The sequence below is a fragment of the Pelecanus crispus genome, chromosome 18 (genome assembly GCF_030463565.1).
Source record: "Pelecanus crispus isolate bPelCri1 chromosome 18, bPelCri1.pri, whole genome shotgun sequence".
NCBI classification, from domain to species: domain Eukaryota; kingdom Metazoa; phylum Chordata; class Aves; order Pelecaniformes; family Pelecanidae; genus Pelecanus; species Pelecanus crispus.
In genome coordinates, this window is record NC_134660.1 from 8,738,706 (window position 1) to 8,763,609 (window position 24,904).

Consider the following 24,904-nt stretch of genomic DNA (forward strand, 5'->3'; position numbering starts at 1 on the left):
CAGCATCAAGCTTCAGAGAAGAAGTAAGGGCAATAAAAGATAAAAAATATGGAATATTTTTAAAATCAAAGAAATAGTGAGAAGAACTGCAGAGGAAGAAAAGAAAAAATGGCAAGTTGAAAAGAAGAAAGAAAGAATGATAATGATAAAAAGGGAAAAACATGAGGAGAGAGAGAAAAGGAAGAACATTATTACATTCCGTTCATATACCATTTTGAAGATGTAAGAACAAATTCAATATGATGTTTTGATATCTGGTTCATAATTAGTGGTCTAGATTATTACTGAAATCCGTGGGTGTTGAATGCTCATATAACAGCTGGATTCCCAGTTCTCTTTAACTTGCAGGCAATACTGGATATTCAGGATGCATCTGCATGACTTGGGCAATTGGACTTATTTCTGCAAAGCCAAGTCATTCCTGTGTTGCCTGTGTTGCCCCCTGTACTCAGCACTGCTGAGGCTGCACCTGGAATACTGTGTCCAGTTTTGGGGCCCTCAATACAAGAAAGACATTGAGGTGCTGGAGCGTGTTCAGAGAAGGGCAAGGAAGCTGGTGAAGGGTCTGGAGCACAGGCCTTATGAGGAGTGGCTGAGGGAACTGGGGTTGTTTAGTCTGGAGAAGAGGAGGCTGAGGGGTGACCTTATTGCTCTCTACAACTACCTGAAAGGAGGTTGTAGTGAGGTGGATGTTGGTCTCTTCTCCCAAGTAGTTAGCAATAGGATGAGAGGGCTCAAGCTGCACCAGGGGAGGTTTCAGTTGGATATTAGGAAAAATTTCTTCACGGAAAGGGTAGTCAAGCATTGGAACAGGCTTCCCAGAGAGGTGGTGGATTCACCATCCCTGGAAGCGTTCAAGAAACAGGTAGACGTGGCACTTTGGGACATGGTTTAGTCTAGTCTACCCTTGATTGGTTTAGTGTGGACTTGGTAGTGTAGGTTAATGGTTGGACTGGATGATCTTAAAGGTCTTTTCCAACCTAAACAATTCTATGATTCTATGATTTAAAATATGAATAGGCATCTCTATCCATGTAAGGCAATGTCTTTGTATAAGAGCTAAGAGCCTGCTTCTTTATTAGTTCTTTGTCTTCTAGCTGTAGCAGAGCCAACTAACTCTCCTTTAGACCAGATCAAAATGTAACTCTATGGCTAGTTTTCTGTAATTACTGTTTACTATAGATAGTATGGCAAAAATTTCTCTGGTCTGCAAATTCCTCAAGCACTGTATCATCAGTCTTTGTTCCTTCATATCACTTCACAGAATACACAACAAAACATCATGCTGAAAAACATAACTAAGAAAAGTTCAGTACAAGTCTGTTATTACTTGGGTTTTTCAAATTGAACACCAAGGAACATAAATTCCTCAGAATCACAAAATGTCTAGGTAGCCTGGGGTGCTATGCAGTGTGAATGTAACCTGTCATCAGGCTAAAGCCATGCAGGATGGATGTCAAAGGTGGATCCCAGGAGACAACAGACTTAGAACAGTCTGGATAAAATATAATAATCAATAAAGAGAGCTGGACGCAACCAGTAGTTAATACTGTGCCTATACTAGAGTTAGTAGACAGCCCAGAACTCTTGCTGAAAACCAAAATCTAAATAGCTGAGATTCACTTAAAATTCCATAGACATTTATCAGATATATTCTTCAGATTTGAGATGAAGATCTATTTTGCTTACTGAGAGAATGAGATTCATATTTTTTATAGAAAAATATGGGGTTTGGTGGGTTTTGCGTGTGTGTGTGTATATGACTTCAGATATCACCAGGATTAATCTAGACCATTACCTTATATTAGTTACCCAGTTTTATGATGCCTGTATTAGGTGATATGACTCCTATCCTTAGCAGAAGTTTAATGACTCTTAGGTTGTTGCTGCTCCATCTCTGTTGATTGCAAGGAAATTTAAGTCTGATCAAAGACCAGTTTTGACAATTAAAATATGCAACTAAGTCAGTCACCTGAGAGCTCAACTCAGTCATGTCTCTAAGCCATGTTGTTCACCCTGTCATAATAGAAGATAACGCCAAATTTAACCTTTGTGGGTGGCACTATCTCACCTACAGAGACACACATCTGAGGTAGTCACCACAACTTTTTCATAGAAGTGTTTTTCACCTCCTTGTTCCTCATGGGTAATGAATGGATTTAACACTGGAGTGACTATTGTATAAATTATGGAAACATGTTTGTTGAGATCCAAGGATTGTATAGTCCTGGTTCAGGCATATGTTGTCACGAATGCAGGTTTGTGAATCCTGCTGATTATGTCAATTTATTGTGAATGAGTGACTTAACACAGTGTGATTTAGTAGCAGTTTAGAATTTACTTGTGGCAAATTGCAGGATTTGATTGTAGTATTTTAATAGCACTCGTCATCAGTGATTAACAAAGTGATTAGACAAAATTGATCAAAACAGTGACTTAGGTACAGATTCGAAGATGGCAAGGTTCACTCTATTACTACATGGAAGTGCATAAAGGAAAATTGTGTTATACTGAGTCGGAATGATTCACGAAGAGATTGTGTATGCAGGGGATAAGGAGGACCCTCCCGTTGAGTCACAAGGTTCAGAATAGACCCCCTTGCTTTCTAAACTCCTTCTCAGAGAGGAGTCTAGGTGTGGCTAGGTGCAATCTGAGTCTCAGACTTGGTCAACGGTTTATGTGAATAAGGATAATGCAGCAGTATAAGACTCACTTTGAAATTAAATCGTACATCTACAGACTACTTAAACTGATTCACACATGCATACACACAAACATGAATACATATATAAAAATAGCATACCTGTTAAAAATTCCCCTCGAGTTCAGTGAAATACTCATGTTGAATGTCTTGGCATTTCTCAGTGGGCGAGAGTTGAGCCTTGAGGAGTGAAGGGTTTCAGCCCAGGCTCCACTGTTGGTCTTTGGCAGTGGATTCCTGGTTGCAGCAAACTTTCAGAGTCTGCTAGTTTTGCTGGCTCTGAGAGGCATCTCGCTCAGAGGGAGATGCTGGTGCAGCCTGGACCAGTCCAGGAGAGCTCGTCTCGGTCAGAGGGAGGTGCTGGTGCAGCCCATGGCAGTCCAGGAGAGCTCAAAGGGCCTCACTTAGGACTGCTGTTTATCGGATCACGAGATAATCCAGGCTGTGGTCTGGAATTCCTGAAGTTGTAAAGTCGTTGAAGAGAAAGAAAAGAGGGGGGTGGGGGGGTGGAATGCACCACCACATATGTGAAGAGGGTTGTTAAGAAGATGGTGACCACAGTCAGGTGAGAAACACAAGTGGAGAAGGCTTTCTGTCTATACTTAGAATTTTAGACAGCTACACAGGTCACCCCACCATGTATACCTACTCAGCTGAATAGATCTCTAGAGTCTACTGACTGCCCTGACAAGTTTCTCATTTCAGCTGTGTACTGTTGAGCTTCCAATACCATATAATGCCCTCAGATACTTGAAATGTTCAAATAAGGCTAACACATATGACACAAGAATTACAGCACATCTGTTCCCATCTGGATTAGCAGCTGAAACTCATGAGGGAGACCACTGAACAGTTTCAATGACACTCTGGATGCAGCTTTTTCACCTGAATCAAAACCTATAGCTAAGTGTTATGACCCTAGTAGAAAAGTAGGCACTTAGGAGGGGATTCAGTTATCTAGAGAGGTGTTTAATTTCAGATTTTGTGGTATTTTATGTACTTCTCAGTAGGGTTCCCAGAAGTTATATGTTTCCAGTAAGTTCTGTGTCAAATCTGTCAACCCATGAAGGTATATTTATTACTTTAGTGACCTCAGATTGTACTAACTGCCAATGCTGAGGTAAGTGAACTCTTAAGTAGATATTTACAGATTAGGTGTAATAGCTAAACCCACCCCTAGAGCTAAATGAAATTATTCCATTTAATTACAATTAATTAGATTCTAAAATAACTTATTTCATTTATCTTCCTCATGTAAATGTCTGCTAAAATAAATACGGTTGTTAGGCAATTTTTCAATTCTATATATGCCCCCAAAATACGGGGACTGTACGGCAGGTCATCTCAGTGTATTTTTTACCGAATAGCAAGAAGGTTAAATGTCAGATGTCCTGGGGCATGACAAAATGGAATTTGAGGATCGAAGACCTGCTGAGGTACTGTTGCAAGATTCTGTAGCACAAAGAGTACAAAACCTGACCTGGTCTCCTCCATACTGTCAAGTGGAAGGAGTCCCTGGAGTGAGCTATTTGTAAACCCGCTTTGGAGTTGGTCTTTTATGAGTCAGATGTCTTACTTAAGCCAAAAGCATAAGATTAAAGTGATATTCATACAGTAAGATTAAGTGGAAGATTAGCACCTAGGAGAGCTGGAATTGTAGAAGTTATTTGGCTGTCAAGACATACAGCTTGATTTAATTTGCCAATATATTAGAATCTAGTGACATTTGATATGTGTTAAGGTATGTTGGTTGACCTCTTAACTGCTGGCCAAAGCCTTATGTGCACGCTTAGACATCTAAGGGCACCTCATGAAGAAAACACTTTTAGAATAATGTAAGTACATGGAGAATGAAGGGTAGTGTTGCCAGGAGAAAAAGGGTTAGTTCTTATTGCCTTTCTATTGGGCTGGTGAGGTTCCACTTGGACTACTGTGTTCAGTTTTGGGATTCCCCCAGTTCAAGGAAAATGTGGAGTTCTTACTAAGGCCTACTAAGATGCTGTGTGCTAGTGTACATGTACTATGAAAAGAAGTTGAGACAGCTAGGCTTGTTTAATGTGGTGCACAGGAGGCTATGGTGTGGTCTAACAGAAGCCTGCAGTTGCAAAGACAATGGGGCCAAACAATTCTTTGTCATGATAGGTACTATAAAGAGGGGCAAAGATAATGACTTGCAACTCAGTAGTTGCAAATAGGCCATTAGGAGAATCTTCTTCACTAGGTCAGAACAGCACTGAAACAAGTTGCCCAGAAAGATTAAAGTATCTCTTTCTTTGAAGGTTTTCAACTCTCAGCTAGACCAGGCCACAGCTGGCATAATATATAGTGAGAGTTGAAAGTTGAGAGTTCCCCCTACAAAAGGGAAGTCAAATTACGGATATACTCGCACCTGGGGTACTGCATCCAATTCTGGGCTCCCCAGTACAAGAGTGACATGGATATACTGGAAAGAGTCCAGTGAAGGGCCACAAAGATGCACCATCTCTACTGTGAGGAAAGGCTGAGAGAGCTGAGACGGTTCAGCCTGGAGAAGGGAAGGCTCAGGCAGGATCCATTAATGTATATAACTGTTTCTGAAGGGAGAGTGTAAAGAAGATGTAGCCAGCCTCTTCTGTGGTGTCCACTGACAGGACAAGAGGCAATGGGCATAAACTGAAACACAGGAGTTTCTCTCTGAACATGAGGAAACACTTTTTTACTGTGAGTGTGAACAAGCGCACTGGCGCAGGTTGCCCAGAGAGGTTGTGGAGCCTCCATCCTTGGAGATATTCAAAAGCTGTCTGAACATGTTCCTAGGCAACCAGCTGTAGTTTTTCCTTGCTTGAGCATAGGGGTTGGACCAGATGACCTCCAGAGGTCCCTTCCACCTTCAACCATTCTGTGATTTTGTGATATTCAGAGGTCCCTAAAAAATATTTCTATGATTCTATGATGCCAAATGGCACTAGGCACTTCTGAGTGGAGAACAGAACTGAGCTCCATTTGTCTACATAAGTTTGAATGGGTGTCCATAAGCCATTGAACATATTGCCTACATTGTATTGAATGCATTGCTCAGTCATATGTTGAAACCTACTCCGTAGGTAGCTACAGTGAGATTCAGTTGCCTAAACATCAATTTCTGTTGCAATTTGAGACACCACAGGCTTTTCCACCTGACACCCAGATCAAAGAATCATACAAAAACTTAGGTTGGAAGGATAGAGTTTCACTTCTGGAAGTTTTTAGCTCATTCTGCTGTCAAAAACATACTTCAGTCAGGTCAAGTTTTTCTTGGACTTGCCTAGTCAAGCTTTGAAAAACTCAAAGGATGGAGATTTCATAAACTCTCTGGGACTCTGTTGCAGTGCTTAATCACTCTGATTTTGTTTTTTTCTTTTTTGTACTATCTAATCTGAATTTAATTTTTTTGCAACTCATTACTGTTGCCTCTTGTCTTCTCAGGTGGGCACAACTAAAAATTACCTCTATCTTCTCTATAATATCCTTCAAGTAGTGGCAGACTGCAAATAAATACCTCCTTAACATTCTGTTTTCCAGACTTAAAAAATTATTTCCATCTGTCTCTCTTTGTATGCCTTGTGGTCCAACCCATCTATCATTATTGGTAACCCTCTGCTAGACTCTCTCCATGTTGTCTTTCTTGTAGTGGGAAGCCCCAAACTGGACATAGTACTGCAGATGTAGTCTCACAAATACATGCAGTTTCAGGAGACTAATACAGGGGAAGGATCATTTCCTGTGGCCTGTTGGCTAGAATACTTCTAACACAGCCAAGGAGGCAGTTGGTCTTCATCACTGCAGGGGCACACTGCTGACTCATGTTAATTTGCCTGCCAGAACCTCCAGGTCCTTTTCTGTAGAGTTGTTGCCAAGTCAGTGAGTGCCCAACTTATACTGAAGTATTGGGCAATTCTTTCCCAGGTGCAGGATTTCACATATCTTTGCTGAATTGTTTAAAGTTCTTCTTGTCCCCCTCCTGAATGTCACTTTAGAAAGGGCTGGATCTCCCATAGGTCCTGTGTCAAAATTGCCAAGCCTGTGTGGATACCATATGGCATCAGAAATGCCATTAGATATCTCTGTTTAGACAATTGATTCTTCTCTTACTGCTTATATGTCTCAACTTTTATTTCAAAGTATGGGTAAACAAAAGTAATAAAGGAACAATGAAGCACTCCAGAAGAGACCTCAGTTAAGTTTTCAGGCAGGCCTGTATCTACATTGGCAAATAACTTCAATTTCTGACTTAGTCCAAGGAAACCTTGCGTTGTCCATTAAACACACCTGTATGCTTCATGCAGAGTTACAGAACACAGAACTCATACACTCTTTTTCATGCAAGTGAAAAAACTCTTTTCTGGATTGTACCACAACTTGTAGTTACTTGAACAGAAATCTCAAAGAGCCACAAGGACACAAGACAGAGCCCAGGGAAGACCTGGGTGAAATGCTATGATGTGATGTGCATGTAGCAATTACCTTTATATGGGTTGAATCCTGTCCAATGCAGAGCCAAGTAACTTTGTACCACTTGATCTGGGGGACCATGGATCACTCAGGCTGGCATGTTATTAATAGCATACTTGTAGATAGACTTTGTTGTGTTTATTGATGCACTGATGGCATACATACCCATAGCTGGAATGATGGATAGACATTTAGAGTTGTACCAAACAGAATTAAAGTCATAAATAATCAACTTTGGACACAGTACTTTTGGATGCCTGAAGACCAAACGAGAAGGATGAAATTTAGGAAAGGTGGGTATTTGTAAGTCTGATTGTGACCTGTTAGTTCTCACCCCTTCTTCCTCCTTCCCAGTCTTCTGTTTAATTAATGCTCCTTCAGGGATGTAAATAGTAACAACACAGGTAAAAGAGAACTCTGCAAGACATTGTCATTTTGCATGCGACCACTTAACTCCACTTTTATGCCTTATTTTCTTGTTACCATTACCCTACCATTTATTTTCCATTATTTCTCTTACATTTTCTGTCTCCTAGCAATTTAAATTAGGGGTAAGCTTCATTTCACTTCATGTTAAGCATGTAGGGCATAGAAACCTATACTTAACCTCACAGTCTGATTCTTTCAATAGTTAAGGGTGAGGATCTCAGTCACATAATTTTCAGGTAGATGAATGGACGTGAATTATATGAAGACCCCCTAGAATTGTCTAATTATCTTCATTGATGGTGAACATATTGTGATCTGGTTGAATAGCTCATCATGTGAAGTTAGGCATAAGGAACTTTACTTCAAGTTACTGACTGACCCTGAGTTACTAGACTGAACCTACCTGCAAATGCTGAAAAGCAGCAGGAACTCACAGTTATCTTCCTGAATCCAACCTTCCATGCATTATTTGTGGTTCACTCAAAAAAACCCAGTTGTTATCCATCGAACTACTGTAGTGCTTTTCATGTCAGCTGCATACTTTCTGTACAATCACTGGAATTGAACAGACTGGCACCAACAGAAAAGATTCATCTTATGTATGACTTGAATCATTCTTTGTAGGCAACTATCTTTTCCTCCAGGAAATGAAGAGAAAGACTCAGACAATGGGCCTACTGTCTTAGGCATCCATTATCTCTGGTCAGTCTAGGCTACTGACTCTAAAGGTCCCCCTTAAGATTAAATTATGTTCTGAAAATGTTTATTTCTCTCCTGTGACTACAAAAAGGATCTTAAGTTCAGTGTAGTTGGAAATGTCTACATTACAGGTATTTGCAGTTATGACAAATAACTCTTGACAAAAATGCCCACATTATAAGAAAACAATCTCCATATCGGAAGCCTAGACAGTCACCTTCTTGCTCATCAGAAATCTCAGTGTTGCAGTGTTAGGGAATAACTGGTTGTTGCAAGTTTCCCGTTGTTTCCCCATTACTCAGGAGGCAGCACTCCCACATAAGATAAGGAAATGGGTGGAGGCCCATCATTTGGCCCTGAGCCTGGCTGCTGACACATGGTTGACATACAGAAAGTGTTTGCTGTGCTGATACTGGTTCAGCAGGTATGTGAGGAGAGATGAAGCAGAAGAGGAAGAGAACAGGAGCTCCTGAAGTGGAGGGAGTGAAAGCACCATAGGTGAGTACTGTGACTGGGGGGTAATAGGTTGGGGCTAGGGCACGGTGGCTAACAAAGGTGGAAGGGATGCTCAAGAGCAGCTGAGAGCAGGGGAAGGTAATATGGACAAATGACGAATGCTACAAAGAGTCTTTTCAGAAGGCTGATACAAAGGAAGGTTTGACTGACCCACAGTGGTGAACAGCCACAGAATGGGTGGGGAAGAAAAGCTGACCTAGAGAAAGGGATTGCAACCTTCAACTTAGAAAGACAGAGAACTGCACAGGTATGAGACACAGTAGAAAACCCAAGGAATCCAGGTCAAAAAGGAGAGCTAGAAAGGATTGGAAAAGAGAACATAAAGAGCAGAGTGGGCACTGGCCAGGAAAAGAAGAAAACCTGAACTGAGAATTATTTGTTTGTACATTAATAAAATGGTACACTGTGCTACCATTTTAAAATGAGAGCTTAGTGTGTGGAATGTCTGTTCTAAATACCTAGTATCTATTATAAATACCTAGATGTAAAACATACCCTCTAGAAAGAATAATTTTTCTCTGTATTATGCCCAGACCTGCTGTCCAAAACAGGAGGCTTATTCAATATTTAAAAACTACATTATTTTCTGTGTGTTTTTTTTCACTTTACTGTCAATCCAGGCTTCACAATCTTTTTTTCGACACCAACATGGGAATCACAAAATTACATGGACTGGCTATTCTAGTGACAGCAGGAATCACTGGAGCGATCTGGTGGGTGTTTAAACTTTGATAATGCTTCTCAACTAGACGTTTCTTCTAGCTATACTTAGGCAGGTATAATGTAACCATTTACACAAAGCTAAATTCCTAATCCCCTTTTCTATTCAAAAGATAAAAATAAACAAGTGTGGACACTTTTCATCCTTTCTGTGAAACTCTAAAAATCTGATGAATTGGGCTCTGTATATTCCTGTGAGCCCAAGTGTGTATTTTCATGTTTACATACCACGATGATATCTCTGGACTCCAGACCAACAGAAGGATCTTGGCATAGAGCTAGTACTCTGTGGAGTGGACTTAGCCATATTTATCCTGCAAAATGGTTACCCTGGGTCTCCCTTGGTTTGCGTGCCCCTATCATAGTCTGCTACAGTGATGCTTTCATAGTATGTGCTCAGTGCCCTGGAGCCTGGCATGAGATCAAGTGGGATATTTGAGAATTCAGAGTTTTCTGGAATAATATTGGAGGACTGTTCCAAATGGAGGAACTAGGACAAGCTTTTCATCCATATACTCTGTCTGAGGCAGAGCATACCTCACAAGTGCTCACATTTTTGTGACAAAACAATTTTGGCTCACATCAGAGGAGATCCCATATGCTGGCTAGAGCAGAGCCAAAGTAATGGTGTAGACACCTCACTCCAAAAGGGGACTATGCAGTCAGTTTCTAGCAGCAGCTGAGAACAAGCTCTGCTGTAAAGCAGAAACATTTCCTTTGGCATGAGTGGTCTTGGGCCTCATGAAATGCAAATTAAACCATCCACAGATCCTCAGAGTTAATAGATCTGCAGGTAACACCAGGCTAGACAGCTCTCTTGAAACAACTGAGCTTTGCACATCCTCATCACCAGTTTGGCCCCACAAATATGTATTCTGTTAGCTTTGTTTTACAGTTTCAGTCCTAAAGGGAGTGGAGGAGGTGTTGATTTATTGGTTTTATCATTGACTCATTGCTTTCTTATTCTGTCCAAGGTACCATCACCCTTTCTCCCCAGCCAGTGACCAGGAACCCACAGCCTCCTCTGAAGAGGGTATATTGCTGTAAGGGACTGAGTTTCATTCTGCATGCCTTGCAAGATCCAACATGTGTGTCATTCTAGGCCACTAAAATGAGACTCATCTGATAAGACTAATACTTAATCAGAAGAGCCATGCAATAGAAGTGCTTATTTCCATTTTGGGATAAGTCATCCTGCAGTGACCAGCTAAAATGCAGACATCTCTACTGTGAATGCCTTGAGCTGGGTGAACAGACTCAGATTCCAGAGATTTAACATGGGGTCTCTGAAGAGCAAAATACAAATAAATTGATCCAGCTCCCCCAAAATCATGTCATGAAAGACAGCTTAATCCTAGTTGGTTTAGACATGTAAAAGTTGGCTATCTATTTTAAGGAAGTCATCTAGGCTTCCTCTGTAATCATTAGAAAGAAGTGGGCCCTGCCAAAGTCTATTAATCCCATACTTACTTACCTAGATCTAGAGATAGTCTGTATCTTGTTCTTACTGAAATAACACTCTGGACAACTAATTATATTTCTAGATCTGGGGTTGCTGTTATAAAATAATGTAAATACAAAGACAGGACCACTAGGATCTTTTATTTTCCTGTATGCCTTAAGTAAATCTTTTGAAATCAGTACAGCTGCATTTTGAATTATTTAAACTCTATGTGTGTGTATGTGTGTACATGCATGCATGCACGTGCATATGTTAGGAGTAACTTGTGAAAGGAATTATACAATTAAAATAGGTTTGAGTTGTAGCTGATTATAGGGAAAAAAATATTTGTATTTGGTCAGATGTGTGTCTTCAATTACCTTAATTCCAAACTGTTGCCTTGAGAAGTGAAACCTGGAATGTACACTACTATATAAGAAAGTAGAACCTGCCTTATGTCCCTAATATTATTTTCATTAACCTGAAGTTGTTTTCTGTGTTTTGTTTTGGTTTTAGTATGACTAACATGAATCAGAGCTTGTGTCAGCTTTCACGGTAAGGACCTCTTACCTCTGCTCTCCCACAGCTCTGACCTATGAATATGTATAGCTATCTTGCTAAACATCAGTCCTCTTCCTTTATCCCTGTTGAATCACACCTAGTACCAAAGCTGGGTCTTCTGTCCTATAAGAACAGATAGCTTGTCAAATAATTTAATTCCTGAGTTTTATTCTTAATGACAGTTTCTGAGTGTCCATCACAAGAATATGTTGAATCCTTGGCTGTCCTTTATTGGGAGGCAAAAATAAGGGTTCAGTATAGGGGACAGTTCACTACATTAACTCCTTCCTCTAGAAAATATAGCACAGATCCTATTAGGGTTATCTCTCTTCACTTTGTCAGGGCTTCTCTAAAGATGTTCTACACATGTTCTTGCCAGAAGAGGGCAAGATTAATCCTCAAGAAGGCAATGCAACTGACACCCTTCATGTAAAACAATGAAGATAACAGTATTATGGTCTGTGACACACATCCCATTTTTTTCATGAATTTTGAACCGTAATAGTCTCAAAAGTCAAAATTATGTCTTGGTAACAAGGGAACTATGTCAGATTCAGTGGAGACCTGGGTTATATGGTATTCACACTAGACACACTTGATTAAGCAAAAAGGGATAAGAACACAGCAGATATATGTGAGGAAGTGGTGAGTAGTTGCTAGTGCTGTTAGTCCTGAAATAAGAGTGGGCATGGTAATACCAGAATATTCAGTCCATCTGTGCTGGCTGTTCCCCTCTTCGGCATGGGAGGTACCTCTCTCTCACAGTGGTTCTACTGACCATGGAAGCAGATCTGGCTCCTGTGACATCATCAGAAAAACAGGCTTGGTTTATTGTCCTGATATACATTGCTGTCATGAAACCTAGGTTTACCCATTGGGTACCCTTATACAGCCCTGTTATATGATTTGCCTTATTACCAGTTTCCCATTTCTTGACTCTTCTATTTGCTAACCATGTACCTCCATTTCTCCACCCCAGTCCCCTCCCAAATAAACAATTCACCTCTAGGTACTTTTTATCCAGTGGTCACAGTTCTGCTACATCGAGACTGAAATTTTATATTTCTGTTATTTTTACCTGACCTTGGACTTATGTAGTATTACTGATATGGTTACCTAAAAGCTGCTGGTCTTGCAAGAATCTGGTCCCCAAAAAGTCCCCACACCCTTTCTATTACCAGTGAATCTTGGTCATTTCTCACAAAACTCCCCCTTAACTAACTATGAAATCCAGGATCCTTCACAGCACTATCTGTAATTTCTGTCAGATTCCCACACTCTTATTTGTAATATCCAGTAATTTCTTATGTCCATACAGGAGTTTTCCACATCTTGTTCAGTTAGCTTAACCTCAGGGTAAGGCACAGCCAGCAGCCTAGACATTTGCCTGGAGCTCTGCCAGTATAGGACACTCTACACATTTGGGCAATTTTTCCTAGAGTGTCTTAATCAGAAAGATGTGGCCACTGACATTAATTCTGCCCTAAAATTACAGGCACATTTGAAAGATCAGAATAATCTATTAAAGAAAATGCAAAGCAAGGAGAAGAAACCATTTCACAGAATCATAGAATAATTTAGTTTGAAAGGGACCTCTGGAGTTCATCTAGTCCAATCTCCTGCTCAAAGGAGGAACATCTAGAGCAGGTTGCTCAAGGACTTGATTAGTCAAGTCTTAAAAACGTCCCAAGATGGAGCTTCCACAACCTCTCTGGGCAACCCATTCCAGTATTTGACCACTCTCATCACCTAAAAAAAAAAAAATTAAAATTCCTCGTATGTAATTGGAATTTCCCAAGTTCCAACTTGTGTCTGTTCCCTCTCATCCTATTGCTGTGCACAACAGAGAAAAGCCTTGCTCCATCTTCTTTATATCCTGCTCCCATCAGGTAGTTCTAGACAGCAACAGGTCTCCCCTTAGCCTTTTTGGCTTAAAGCTGAACAGGCCCCATTATGTCAGCCTTTTTTCTTGTTTCATGTGCTCCAGCCCCCACTAGCTTGGTGGCCTCTGCTGGACTCCCATCTCTATATCAACCTTTGTCTTGTCCTAGGGAGGCGCAGGCAGGACACTGTACTGAAGATGCATCTCCCAAGTGTCAAAAAGAGGGGAACAATCTCTCCCGTTTACTAATGGCTACATTCTTACTAATATAGCCCATGATGCAGTTACTTTTCTTAATATAAGTACACTCTGCTGTCCCCTGTTTAACTTGTTGTCCACCAGGACCCCTTTTTAGTCAGTCATCCCCCAACCTGCCCTGTTGCATAGGGTTACTCTGGACCAGGTTCCAGTTGCCTTTGCTGAACTTCATGTGGTTACTGTCAGCCCATTTCTCCAGCCTTTCCAGGTCCTCTGAATGGCAGCCCTTTGGCATGTTGTCCACTCCCTCCAATTTGGTGTTGTCCACAAACTGGCTGAGAAGTAACAGATTCTGAAACATGGAAGCACGAAAAAGTTTAATCTGGTAGTTTACCAGAATGAAACACTTCCATATTTTTAAACAAAAAAGAGCTTCATTTCTTTTAACAGAGATATATTTCATCAGTTTCTTTTATTACATTATGAATTATGCATTTCTGATCCCCACTGCTTTTTTGACTTAGGCTTCCCCTCTTTATCACCTCTCTTAAATATACACAGTCATGTTACTCTCTAGAAATGCTGCTTTAAATACATTCACAGTGGTGCACACTGCTATTTAAGGAGTCTAGCATGTGTCACTGAAGGAGAAATAAACTTTAACCCCAATGAAACAATATGACAAAGAGAATACATTAGTTTTATAACTGATTTGAAATTAAAAAGGATCCGGTATGAGACAGTATTTTCACACACACCCCAGAAAAAGTTAATATGGCTAGACATATCTTTCTGTGTATGTGTATATGTGATTCTTTTTATATCTCTCTCTTAGCCTGCTTAATCTATTACTTTTAGTAAGTGTTTCTACTTTATAGAAGCTGCTTTTCCTTCTGGAGATTCTAAGAATCAAGACTGGTAGGTTTCCATTTGGTGACCCATCTACAGGAACCTGCATAAACAATAAGAATGGACAGCAGTGTCATCTTCTCTGTGATGTGTCCTATCTACTCTAGAGTGCAGGCATGTAGACATACACCCATGAGTAAACTACAAACTGTATTGAAGATGTGTGGCCTTATTGGACCAGGCACTCACCATGTAGAAGCAAAATCAAATTTCCTAAAGATGTACTACAGGAACAGACCTGCTGAAAATAATCTTAAAATAAATTCTTTTGCATTCAGTCCTAGTTAGACCAGTTGAATAGTATGTTTGAGGAACGTTATTTAGATGTAGTTAATACTGTGTATAGAGGTGAAGGAATATAAATCATATCATAGCATTTGTGATGGAGCCTAACTGACTGGATACCCATTGACATTGGATCAAGGGGGAGTACTGCTGAAACACATAAGGGTCCCTTGTGGGGCTCATCCCTCCTGGCATGAAAAAGAAAATCTGAAACTGCTGTGCCATGAAGTAAATACATGAAGTAAATGTGTCTTCTGTTTCTCTCTCATTTACAGACAAACAGATTTAAATGAAACATCTCCAATGCTTCCACGGTAAGGATAAGTTCTCTGGGTTCATTAACGTGATATTACATTGCTCTCATGACTGTGTTTCTGGCACATACAAGTCAGGATAGCTGAGAACAAGGCTAAATGAATAGGAAAGCATGCCTATTTAAAGAAGGTACTCTTCCTTAAAAAAGGCATACATGCAGAATCTTTCATTTGTTTGCTTTCAGAAAGGAAACTGGGAAATTAGGGTGAACGCTGAAATGTTTTTGGTTTGCTTAGAGCTTAATTACTTTTTTTCCTCCCCTGCCACCACCCATCTTAGAAGCTAAAAAAGAAGAGTCATTGGCTGATCCTATTTTTAGTGGTAACAGTCAGCATTCCAGATGATTTGTAAATATCTGTGAAAGGGACCTTTTAGGTCAGTGAGATAAATTATTATATGGAATTGCCTACTCTAGAAAAACAGTAGAAGAGAGGTGGACATACTGGAGAGTGTTCAACAAAGGGCCATAATGAAGTGCCTGGAGCACTTCTCCTATGAGGTAAGGCCGAGAGAACTGGGACGGTTCAGTCTGGAGAACAGAAGGCTTGGGGGTTAACTTATCAATGTATATAAATACCTGAAGGGAGGGTGCAAAGAAGACAGAGCCAGGCTCTTTTCAGTGGTGCCTAGTGACAGGACAAAAGGCAATGGGCAAAACCACAGGAGGTTCCCTCTGAACAACAGGAAGCACTTTTTTACTGTGAGGGTGACTGAACAGAGGAACAAGTTAGCCAGACAAGTTGCAGAGTCTCCCTTCTTGGAGAAAGCTGGCTGGACATGCTCCTGGGCAACTGGCTCTAGGTGCTGTCATGGTTTAACCCCAGCTGGCAACTAAGTACCACACAGCCACTCACTCACCTCCACCCCGTCCCGACCCTCGTGGGGTTGGGGAAATAATAGGGGGGAAAAAAAAGTAAAACCTGTGGATTGAGATAAAGACAGTCTAATAGGACAGAAGAAGAGAAAATACTACTACTAATAATAATCATCATCATCATGCTAAAAAAATACACAAAACAAGCATGCAATTGTTCACTGCCTGCTGACCCATCCCCGAGCAGCGATCACTGCCCCCTGGCCAGCTCCCCCCAGTTTATATACTGAGCATGACATCATATGGTATGGAATAGCCCTTTGGTCAGTTTGGATCAACTATTCTGGCTGTGCCCCCTCCCAGTTTCTTGTGCACCTGGCAGAGCATGGGAAGCTGAAAAGTCCTTGACTAGCATAAGCAGTACTTAGCAACAACTAAAACATCAGTGTGTTAGCAACATTGTTCTCATCCTAAATCCAAACCACAGCACTATGCCTACTACTAGGAAGAAAATTAACTCTATCCCAGCTCAAACCAGGACAGCGTCCCTGCTTGAGCATGGGGTTGGACCAGATGACCTCCAGAGGTCTCTTCCAACTTTACCCATTCTGTGATTCTGTGAAAAACCATAGATGACAAATTCATATTTAGATGACTGAACTCTGGTACTCACTTAACTTAATTTCACATATATAAATTTAAATATATATATGTCCCACATTAATGGTTCTTTAATTATTTTTTTCCTCACAGATTTTAAGTTTCACCACTACAAACTTAAAAAGAGGGAGTTCATTCTTTTGTCCTGGGAGTTTCTGAGGAATTTTGTTCTTTGTTTTGTTATTTGTTCTGTTCTTGGCCTTCTCTGGTCATATTCAGGAAGATCCTTCTAAGCTGAAATCTTCACCTGACTAACTACTGATAATGTTTTTGACAATTCACATTATGCACAAACTCATACACACCTAGGCACACACCTTGCCACTATTAACACAGAAACTGGTTTGGAGCTATTCCGATGCAAAATAATCTCATATTATACTTTACCATTGTCTCAAATTATCCTTTTGCATGTAGTGACCAACAGGCCCTCTGGACTGCATGGATTGCTTCCAAATACTGTCTGTGTAAAGTAATTCAGAAACACATTTCTGTAACTTGGAGGAGTCTGGTTATACATGAGTCAGTGCATTGAAACAAAAGCCTAAGAATATCCTGCAAGGGATTACCCTGAAGGATTTCTCCTTGGCCTCTTGTGCCATCTTATGGTCTGTGTGAGGAATGGCTTCTTCACGTCAAATATAACACAGCCACCCTTTTCCAAAGTTTACAGAGAACTGCCATGGTCTCTTTAGTGTAAAACATAGGCCTGTGTAATTATTATTCTTGTTAAAGCAAGCTGAATCTCATCATGTTTGACTCAAGGATTTCTCCTCAGCCTGTATCTGCAGCCTGTGGTGAAACTAAACACAAATATGAAAGATGCAAGCACACATAGAATAAAGGCACAGTGGCCACCAAGATTGACCCAGACAGAGCAGAGAGCAGTGTTTTTACATAAGCAGGACTCATGTAAACTGTTCAAACTGCCTGATCCTATTACTCTTTCCTGCTCATCAAAGCTATGGTTCACAAGTGGCCAAACACACACCCCCATTCTGATGTTCCACAGGGATACATGTGTCTGTGAGCTCCTCAAAGCCTACACCAGACAGTAGCTCTGTCCAAACTCAGTGCCCAGACCTTGGGTCTCCATTATCCAGTCTCCAGCTCCAACCTCAAGTCTTTCCAGGTTCTGGTCACCTCCTGCTCACAGGCTTGATCAGTTTGGCATTTGCCGACATATCCATCTGCATGTACAGACTAGAGAGCAAGGTCACATGGAAGATAAACAAGCATGGAGTCCAAAATATGTCCTATCCAAAAGATAGGACAGACTGCAGTGATCAGGCTCAGGCTCAGGACTTAGTCAGACTAGCTGAGTGACCAACGGCCTGTTTATACAAGACCAGACCCTATCATCCACCACCTTCTCTCCATTTTCACACATTTGTTATCCCCAGTCAATCTCTGTTCCTCCCTTTCTCTGCTTTGGCTCATCCACTAAACATAAATATTGCATATTCCCACAATTCGCCTCAGCCCATCAGTCGCTGACTTAAGAGTTCCTTTCTTTGTTATTGGTTTAATGATCTACTGCTCATTAAGGTTTGTGCGACTGAGTTTTAATTGATTATGTCCTTTGTTTCTTCACTTTGCCTTTGATGCTGAATAGCCATTAACCAGATATCCTCTCAAACCAGAAATCTTTACACTCTACATATCCTTACAATCCCTGCTATTCTTGTTATTGGATTATAGCAATAATAAATGACCACATACATTGTTCCAAGGTCATATATATTTTTTTTCTTTTCTGCAGCATATTATATCCTCAGCCACTTCTGACAAAGCCATGGTAAGTCTGATTTTTTTAAATCTGTAAGTATTGAAAAGAAGAAGATTTGTCATATAGATACTTTTTAGGTTATGTGATAAAAGATTAATCTCTACACAAAACAAAGGAGCACAGAGGGACAATGGGATGCAGGGAGCCCCAGTAGCTAGTAAGAGAAACAATCACAGTGTGAAGGTACCTACCAAGGCTGTAACAGGACAGCAATCAATCTCATTGTCCAGGGATGAAATCTATTAAGATGAGTCAAAGGGAGAGGGTCTTTAGAGCAACTTTCAGACTGAGAGGAGTTACTGCCTACAAGGACATGGGATGGCAGGGAATAGCATTTTGGGATTATGCAAGACTGATTATGAGGTGTTGAGAGGAGGAACCACAAGTGGAGAAAGGGAGGGATCAAGGCAGTTTGGGGAGGCACAAGCATGGGAAAATAAAGGGATAACATTATATAAGGGGACGGTTGCATGTAAAGGCATGCTGGTCAATATGCTTATGTGGCAATGCCCTGTACAGCAGCACAGTCTGCTCTGGTCAGCACAGTCTGCTCTGTTTTCTCACTAAGCTCTATTTCTACCTGTCCTCCTAGGTAAGAGGTTCTTCTGCGTGCATCTATTTGTATTGAGACCTAAATACCAGCAACTGTAGTCAAACCATGGTTTGGGGACCTGTGTGTCTGCGGTGCCTGCAGTTGGAGAGACCAGAGCAAGTGAAAATTTAAGTACTAGTGACTTGAGTTGGACCACAGGTCATAGGGGTCTGTGCATCTGTGGTACTAACAACTGGAGTGAGGATGTAAGTGCTAGCAACTGGACTGGGGACCACAGGTCATGAAGGCCTGCATGTCTGGGATGCCAGCAACTGGAGAGGCTGGAGTGCATGCATATTTTGTGGGGTACATAAGTCAGGGTGTAATAGCTAGCAAACGCTGAGCTGTACTTGCTGACAAGTAGGATAAGTGGTTTGGGAGGTAGGTCTCAAAGTGGCCATAAGCCTACTTCACATACTGAAGAGACCAGATTGTCTGAGATTTGGCTGTTGGAGGGATCAGGAGGTCCAAGCCAACTCCTGGAGAGACTGTAAGGTCTGGGGGTTGCCTGAGAGACCCATTAACATGTGTGTGTCTGTGTATGAGCCAGCTGGAGATGAGAAGATCTACAGGCCAGCTACTGAGTAGACTGAGTGTCTAAGGCCAGTTAATAGAGGGATCCACCGTGAATGTGTTCGTGCATGTGTGCGCATGGGGGATCAATACTGCATATGTGTCAGTGCCAGTGAGCACGTGGGCTTGCAATGTAACTGGGAGGCCAGGGATCCAGGGCCAATTACCAGATAAATTCTGCAAGGCCAGCTGCTGGAGGGATCCATGTTGTGTATACATACATACATACATATATATATATATATATATATATATATATATATCTGTGTGTAATACATGTGTTTATATATATTATTTACTAAAGGGTTTTCATCCTCAGCAGTTGAAAAAGGGGACAGGATGACACTATTAGTGCTGTTTGTGTGAGTGCTGTTTTCTGTCTGTATTATCTGTGTGGCCAGACATACATATTTGCATGTTGTGTATGTGTGCCTGTGTGTGTGTTTATTGGGAATATATTCTCAGCCTTGCTATTGGTTGAACCAGGGGACATTGAGCTGCAGCAGCCTTGCCTCTGCTGTGGTACCAGATTCAGCAACTCCCCTAACAATATCTACCTTGAAGTGATGATGCTAGATTTCCCCATTATACTCCATAAGTATAAATAGGTGTCGTGGTTTAGCCCCAGCCAGCAACTAAGCACCACGCAGCCGCTCGCTCACGCCCCCTGCCCCGATGGGATGGGGGAGAGAATTGGAGGAGTAAGAGTGAGAAACACTCCTGGGTTGAGATAAGAACAGTTTAATAATTGAAATAAAGTAAAATAGTAATGATAATAACAACAATATAATAATGATAATAATAATAATATACAAAGCAAGTGATGCACAATGCAATTGCTCACCACCCGCCGACCGATACCCAGCCAGCTCCTGAGCAGCGATCGCTGATCCCCAGCCAACCCCCCCCAGTTTATATACTGAACATAACATCATATGGTATGGAATAGCCCTTTGGTCAGTTGGGATCAACTATTCTGGCAGAGCATGGGAAGCTGAAAAGTCCTTGACTGGCATAAGCAGTACTTAGCAACAACTAAAACATCAGCGTGTTATCAACATTCTCCTACTAAATCCAAAACACAGCACTATGCCTGCTACTAGGAAGAAAATTAACTCTATCCCAGCCAAAACCAGGACAATAGGCAATTCATAGGTGTAGTTCATCCAAATATTTAAAATAATTTGGAGGAGTTTCCCTGGAAGTGCCTATTTCTTGCCACTGGCTATGAATGTGGCCTGGATTGCTCATATGCAGATGCCTGCACTGAAGAAATTAGAAGTTATCAGAAGGTCTCCCACGCAGTGCAAGGATTTTATGTGTCCACATCTAGTCTTTTAGGTTCCCCTTTACAGTAAATTGGGAATTGTAAATATGTCTGTGGCATAAAGATATTCTATATACTTGTATTATGAGAAGATTTATTATACCATAGAAGTGCTTGTTTCTCTTACAGTAATGGATCCCTGATAACTTGTCGGATGTGCAAATCTGCAATATAGACACCTACATTTGGGCAGAAAAATGCCTTGAGAAATATATTGGTTCAATTTTATTAAATCTGACTAATCATGCAGATATATTTAATCAGTGTAGGGGCTAAGGGGCTCAATAGTCAGTGGCAGCTCCAAAAGGTGATCCAAACAATCTCAGCAGTAAATTGTATTCTGCCAATTTTGGTTTTCTCTGTAGTTTCAAATTAACTCAGGGCTCAAGCCCATACCTGTGTCTAAATCCCTTGATTTTGTGTGTTGTTTACACGGTTGCTTGCACTCTGAATATATGCTGGACTGAGCGCATACACTCTCTGGATATTAAAATTGGATGAAAGAATGAAATGCCATGTGGACACAAATGGTTCAGTTCACACAGCTCTGTGAAGATGAGCTACCAGGCAGGTATGGCTATATACAGTCAGGTGTAGCTACAACATTCCTGTCACCAAAGGCTGAATTGGGAACACTGGTTCTAAACTTACTCCAGTTCTTTTGCAGTTAGATACTTTGTGGAGAAGCAAATATTTTAGAGGCATCTGACTTATTTTACTTGTCTACTCCAGTAGTTATACTCCAGTGAAACTGGAGTGTAGTTTCACTCCAGTTTCACTGACAGTGACCCCTAGTGATTTCAAAGGGAATCTGGGATCAACTCAAAGGTAGACATCTGTTCTGAAGAAGTCTGCGTTTGTCTTCAAGAATTCTATAGGCCATCTAAAGACTACCTTCATTCTCAAACTCTTTGCAGGAGGCGGGATGTACTGGTGTTGACACCCTGGTTGGCTCCAATTGTCTGGGAAGGCACATTCAATAGAGACATCCTGAATGCCCAATATATGCAGAAGAACCTGGTCACTGGAGTAGTCACTTTTGCTTTTAAAAAGTATTGGTTTGTCATTTATTTCTTGTAAAATACTTAAACCTCTCACCTGCCAGCTATGCTGCAATACTGCTGTTGGAGCAGGAATGAGAAAGGTTCAAAAGACAGAATATGAGCAGCTTTAGACTGGGAGAAATATGGCATGTCAACTTCCCAAGTAAGGCAACTGGCTGTAAAAAAGCAGGAGACATTGCCTTGCAAAGGGCAAAAAATACCTTTGGAAATATAACTAGCAGTTTGATCCCTTGAGAAGAAAATTCCAGCTCCTGCTGTTTCTAACAACAATCTTTGCCTCTAAGCTGGGGTAAAAAATACAAAAATTCTTCAAAGTTGAGATTTTTAATGGGTTCCTATTAGGGTTTAGATTTAAAATACTAGTTTAAGTAAAATTATTAACAATTCCATTATAGCTTGTAAGTTCTGGGTGAAGGTTCCTTATCGAGTTTCTGAGTGAGTAAAGAACTATACTCCCTCTATCCACTAAGCATCCCAGATTTAAATAGAGATTTTAGGTATCAGAAGGCAATCAAAATTATTTCATTGATAATTTTGATCCTCTCTGGAACAATGAATTAAAAAGTTAAACTGCAGAAACAGTGCCAGGGAGTCAGGGAGCATGTAAGAGTGAAGGGTGAGGAGAAGTATTTATACTATGCAGTGATATTAGGGAGCAGCATGGGGTAGAAGGTATGTGTTCTGTACAGTAAGCATGAAAGACTAATGGAGTAGAGAATAGTGAAAAGTGAAAAATTGTATAATGTGCAGCAGCATGGAGAAGGGTTGAAAGGGTAGCAGCTATGTTAAATAAAGAGCACTAACATAAGAAGGGAGCAATGGATAGAAAAGGAGAAACAAAATTAATTTGAAAAGCCACCATTCTTCATCAGGAGGAACCCCTCTCCACTTTTTTCCCTTCCTTGTCTCTCAGATACGTCCAGTTCATAGAAGGGTTCATGAGGTCTGCCAACAAGTACTTCCTTGCTGGGCACCAGGTGAACTTCTACTTGTTCACAGACAATCCTGAGCAGATGTCTCATGTTCAGATGGCCCCTGAGAATCACCTCTTTGTCATCCCTGTCCAGAATCACTCACAGTGGCAAGATATCTCCATGAGCCATATGGATATCATCAGCAGACATATCCTCAGCCAATTCCAGTATGAGGTTGACTATCTCTACTCTATAGACATTGATGTCCAGCTATTTGAACACATTGGTGTGGAGATCATTGATACACTTGTGGGAACCATCAGCTCCTGGCAATACACCACACTTCGTGAGAGCAAATCATATGAGACACGCACTGAGTCACAAGCTGCTATCCCTAAGGGAGAAGGGGACTTCTATTATACAGCAAGCTTCTATGGGGGAAGTGTGGCTGAGGTCTACAAACTGACCAGAGCCTGTTTTAAAGGGATCATGAAGGACAAAGAAAATGGCATTGAAGCTAGGTGGCATGATGAGAGCCACCTCAACAAGTATCTCCTGTATCACAAGCCCACACGCCTCCTCTCCCCAGAGTACTACTGGGATGAAGAGCTAAGACGGCCCCGCATCATCCAGGTGAAGAGGATGTCCTCTGTGCGCAAGGATGGCAAGAAGTAAGCTTGTAAAACAAATAAAGCAAGGAAGAAGACAGGTCATCAGTGTCGAGACAGTAAAACCGATGTGAATGTTATAAAATCATTAATTTACCTGTATCTGTCTTTCTGCATTTCTGATGCTAATAGGAAAAGCCAAATTATGTTGTTTATTGAGATTTTTCTCTATTAACCTGATTTTTATTGCACAGCACAGGCAATAAAAAAAGCAATGACCTGCATGCCTATTTCTCTTTTCACCTATCTTTCCTTTGTAGTCATGATACTACTGTCTTTGGTGCTCACAACTCCTGAGAGCCCAGGATCAATCTCCATGTGAGCCATGCTGTCCCATCATGTGTTCTTGCCTCTAACTTTTACAGTCATGTAGAGTCATTAGTCCAAGCACTTCTTTGTTTTCTTCTTCCTTATCCTCTAATATATTCAGCATTATTGTTCTAGCCTTTCTTGAGTTATGCCTCTTTTCAGTCTCTCACATACTAATTTGACACAAGATAAGGTCAACTGTACCCACTCATACACTACCAGCAAAGCTAATAATCTCAACAAAACATATTTCATGCTGTCTTAATCAGCTTATCCTAAGAGGTCTGGATGTATTGAGGTGCCAGGAAAAAAAAAAATCCTCATGTACAAGCGCCAGCCTAATTAACAGGTCTTTTAATGGACCTTAGTGACACATACTCCTCATAATCTTTCATTCTCTATGGTTTTATCATATAACAATTCTTACAGGTTAGTATATGACCAGTAATAATATAAACTCAAATACAAAATCCCAGAGCAAACAAAGCTACAATTTCTAAAAACAATCAACAAGTTGAGATTATAACAATAGGGTCATCAAAGTCTATTTGCAGGGTTGAAGGTTGTAATTCTGTTGACATTTGATCCAAGAAAGTTTATCCAGATCATGCAGCCCTGCTGTGACAGGTGATACACTCTGTGTTGTGTCTGAAGGTGATGTGACCCTTCTACACTGTAAAGTGTGGATCCAGTTGTGCAGCCCTTGCACATTACTGCAGTATTAGTAATTACCAGTACCTGATAAGGTCCCTCCCAGCACAGCTGAAGTGCACGTTTTCACTCATATACCTTAATGTAGTCCCAGTCTCCCAGTTTCAAGGAGTGGCAGACTTCAGTGGCAAGTTCAGGTGAGGTTTCTTTCAGCTATGTGTGGAAAGTCCTTACACATTCCATTAATACTTGACATTATTTTAGAAGACTATTATCCATCAATTTTAGGTTTGACTGTATGGGAGTTCAGAGTGCTGTATAAGACAGTCACATAGGTTTGCCCATTAAAATCTCATGAGGTTACAGTCCATATTTTCTATTCAGAATGCTTATATACATCAGTCGAACAGGTAACAA

The 24,904-nt window shown here is 40.9% G+C and overlaps 1 protein-coding gene across 1 annotated transcript; it reads left to right on the forward strand.

Moving 5' to 3' along the window:
- Window positions 1-9,463: 9,463 nt before the first annotated feature.
- On the forward strand, window positions 9,464-23,534 carry LOC104028332 (histo-blood group ABO system transferase 1-like). The gene is made up of 5 exons (XM_075723047.1): window positions 9,464-9,528; window positions 10,510-10,578; window positions 15,087-15,125; window positions 21,799-21,933; window positions 22,859-23,534. Exons 1-5 carry the CDS (start codon window positions 9,464-9,466, stop codon window positions 23,532-23,534), a joined length of 984 nt encoding a protein of 327 aa, XP_075579162.1.
- Window positions 23,535-24,904: the final 1,370 nt, after the last annotated feature.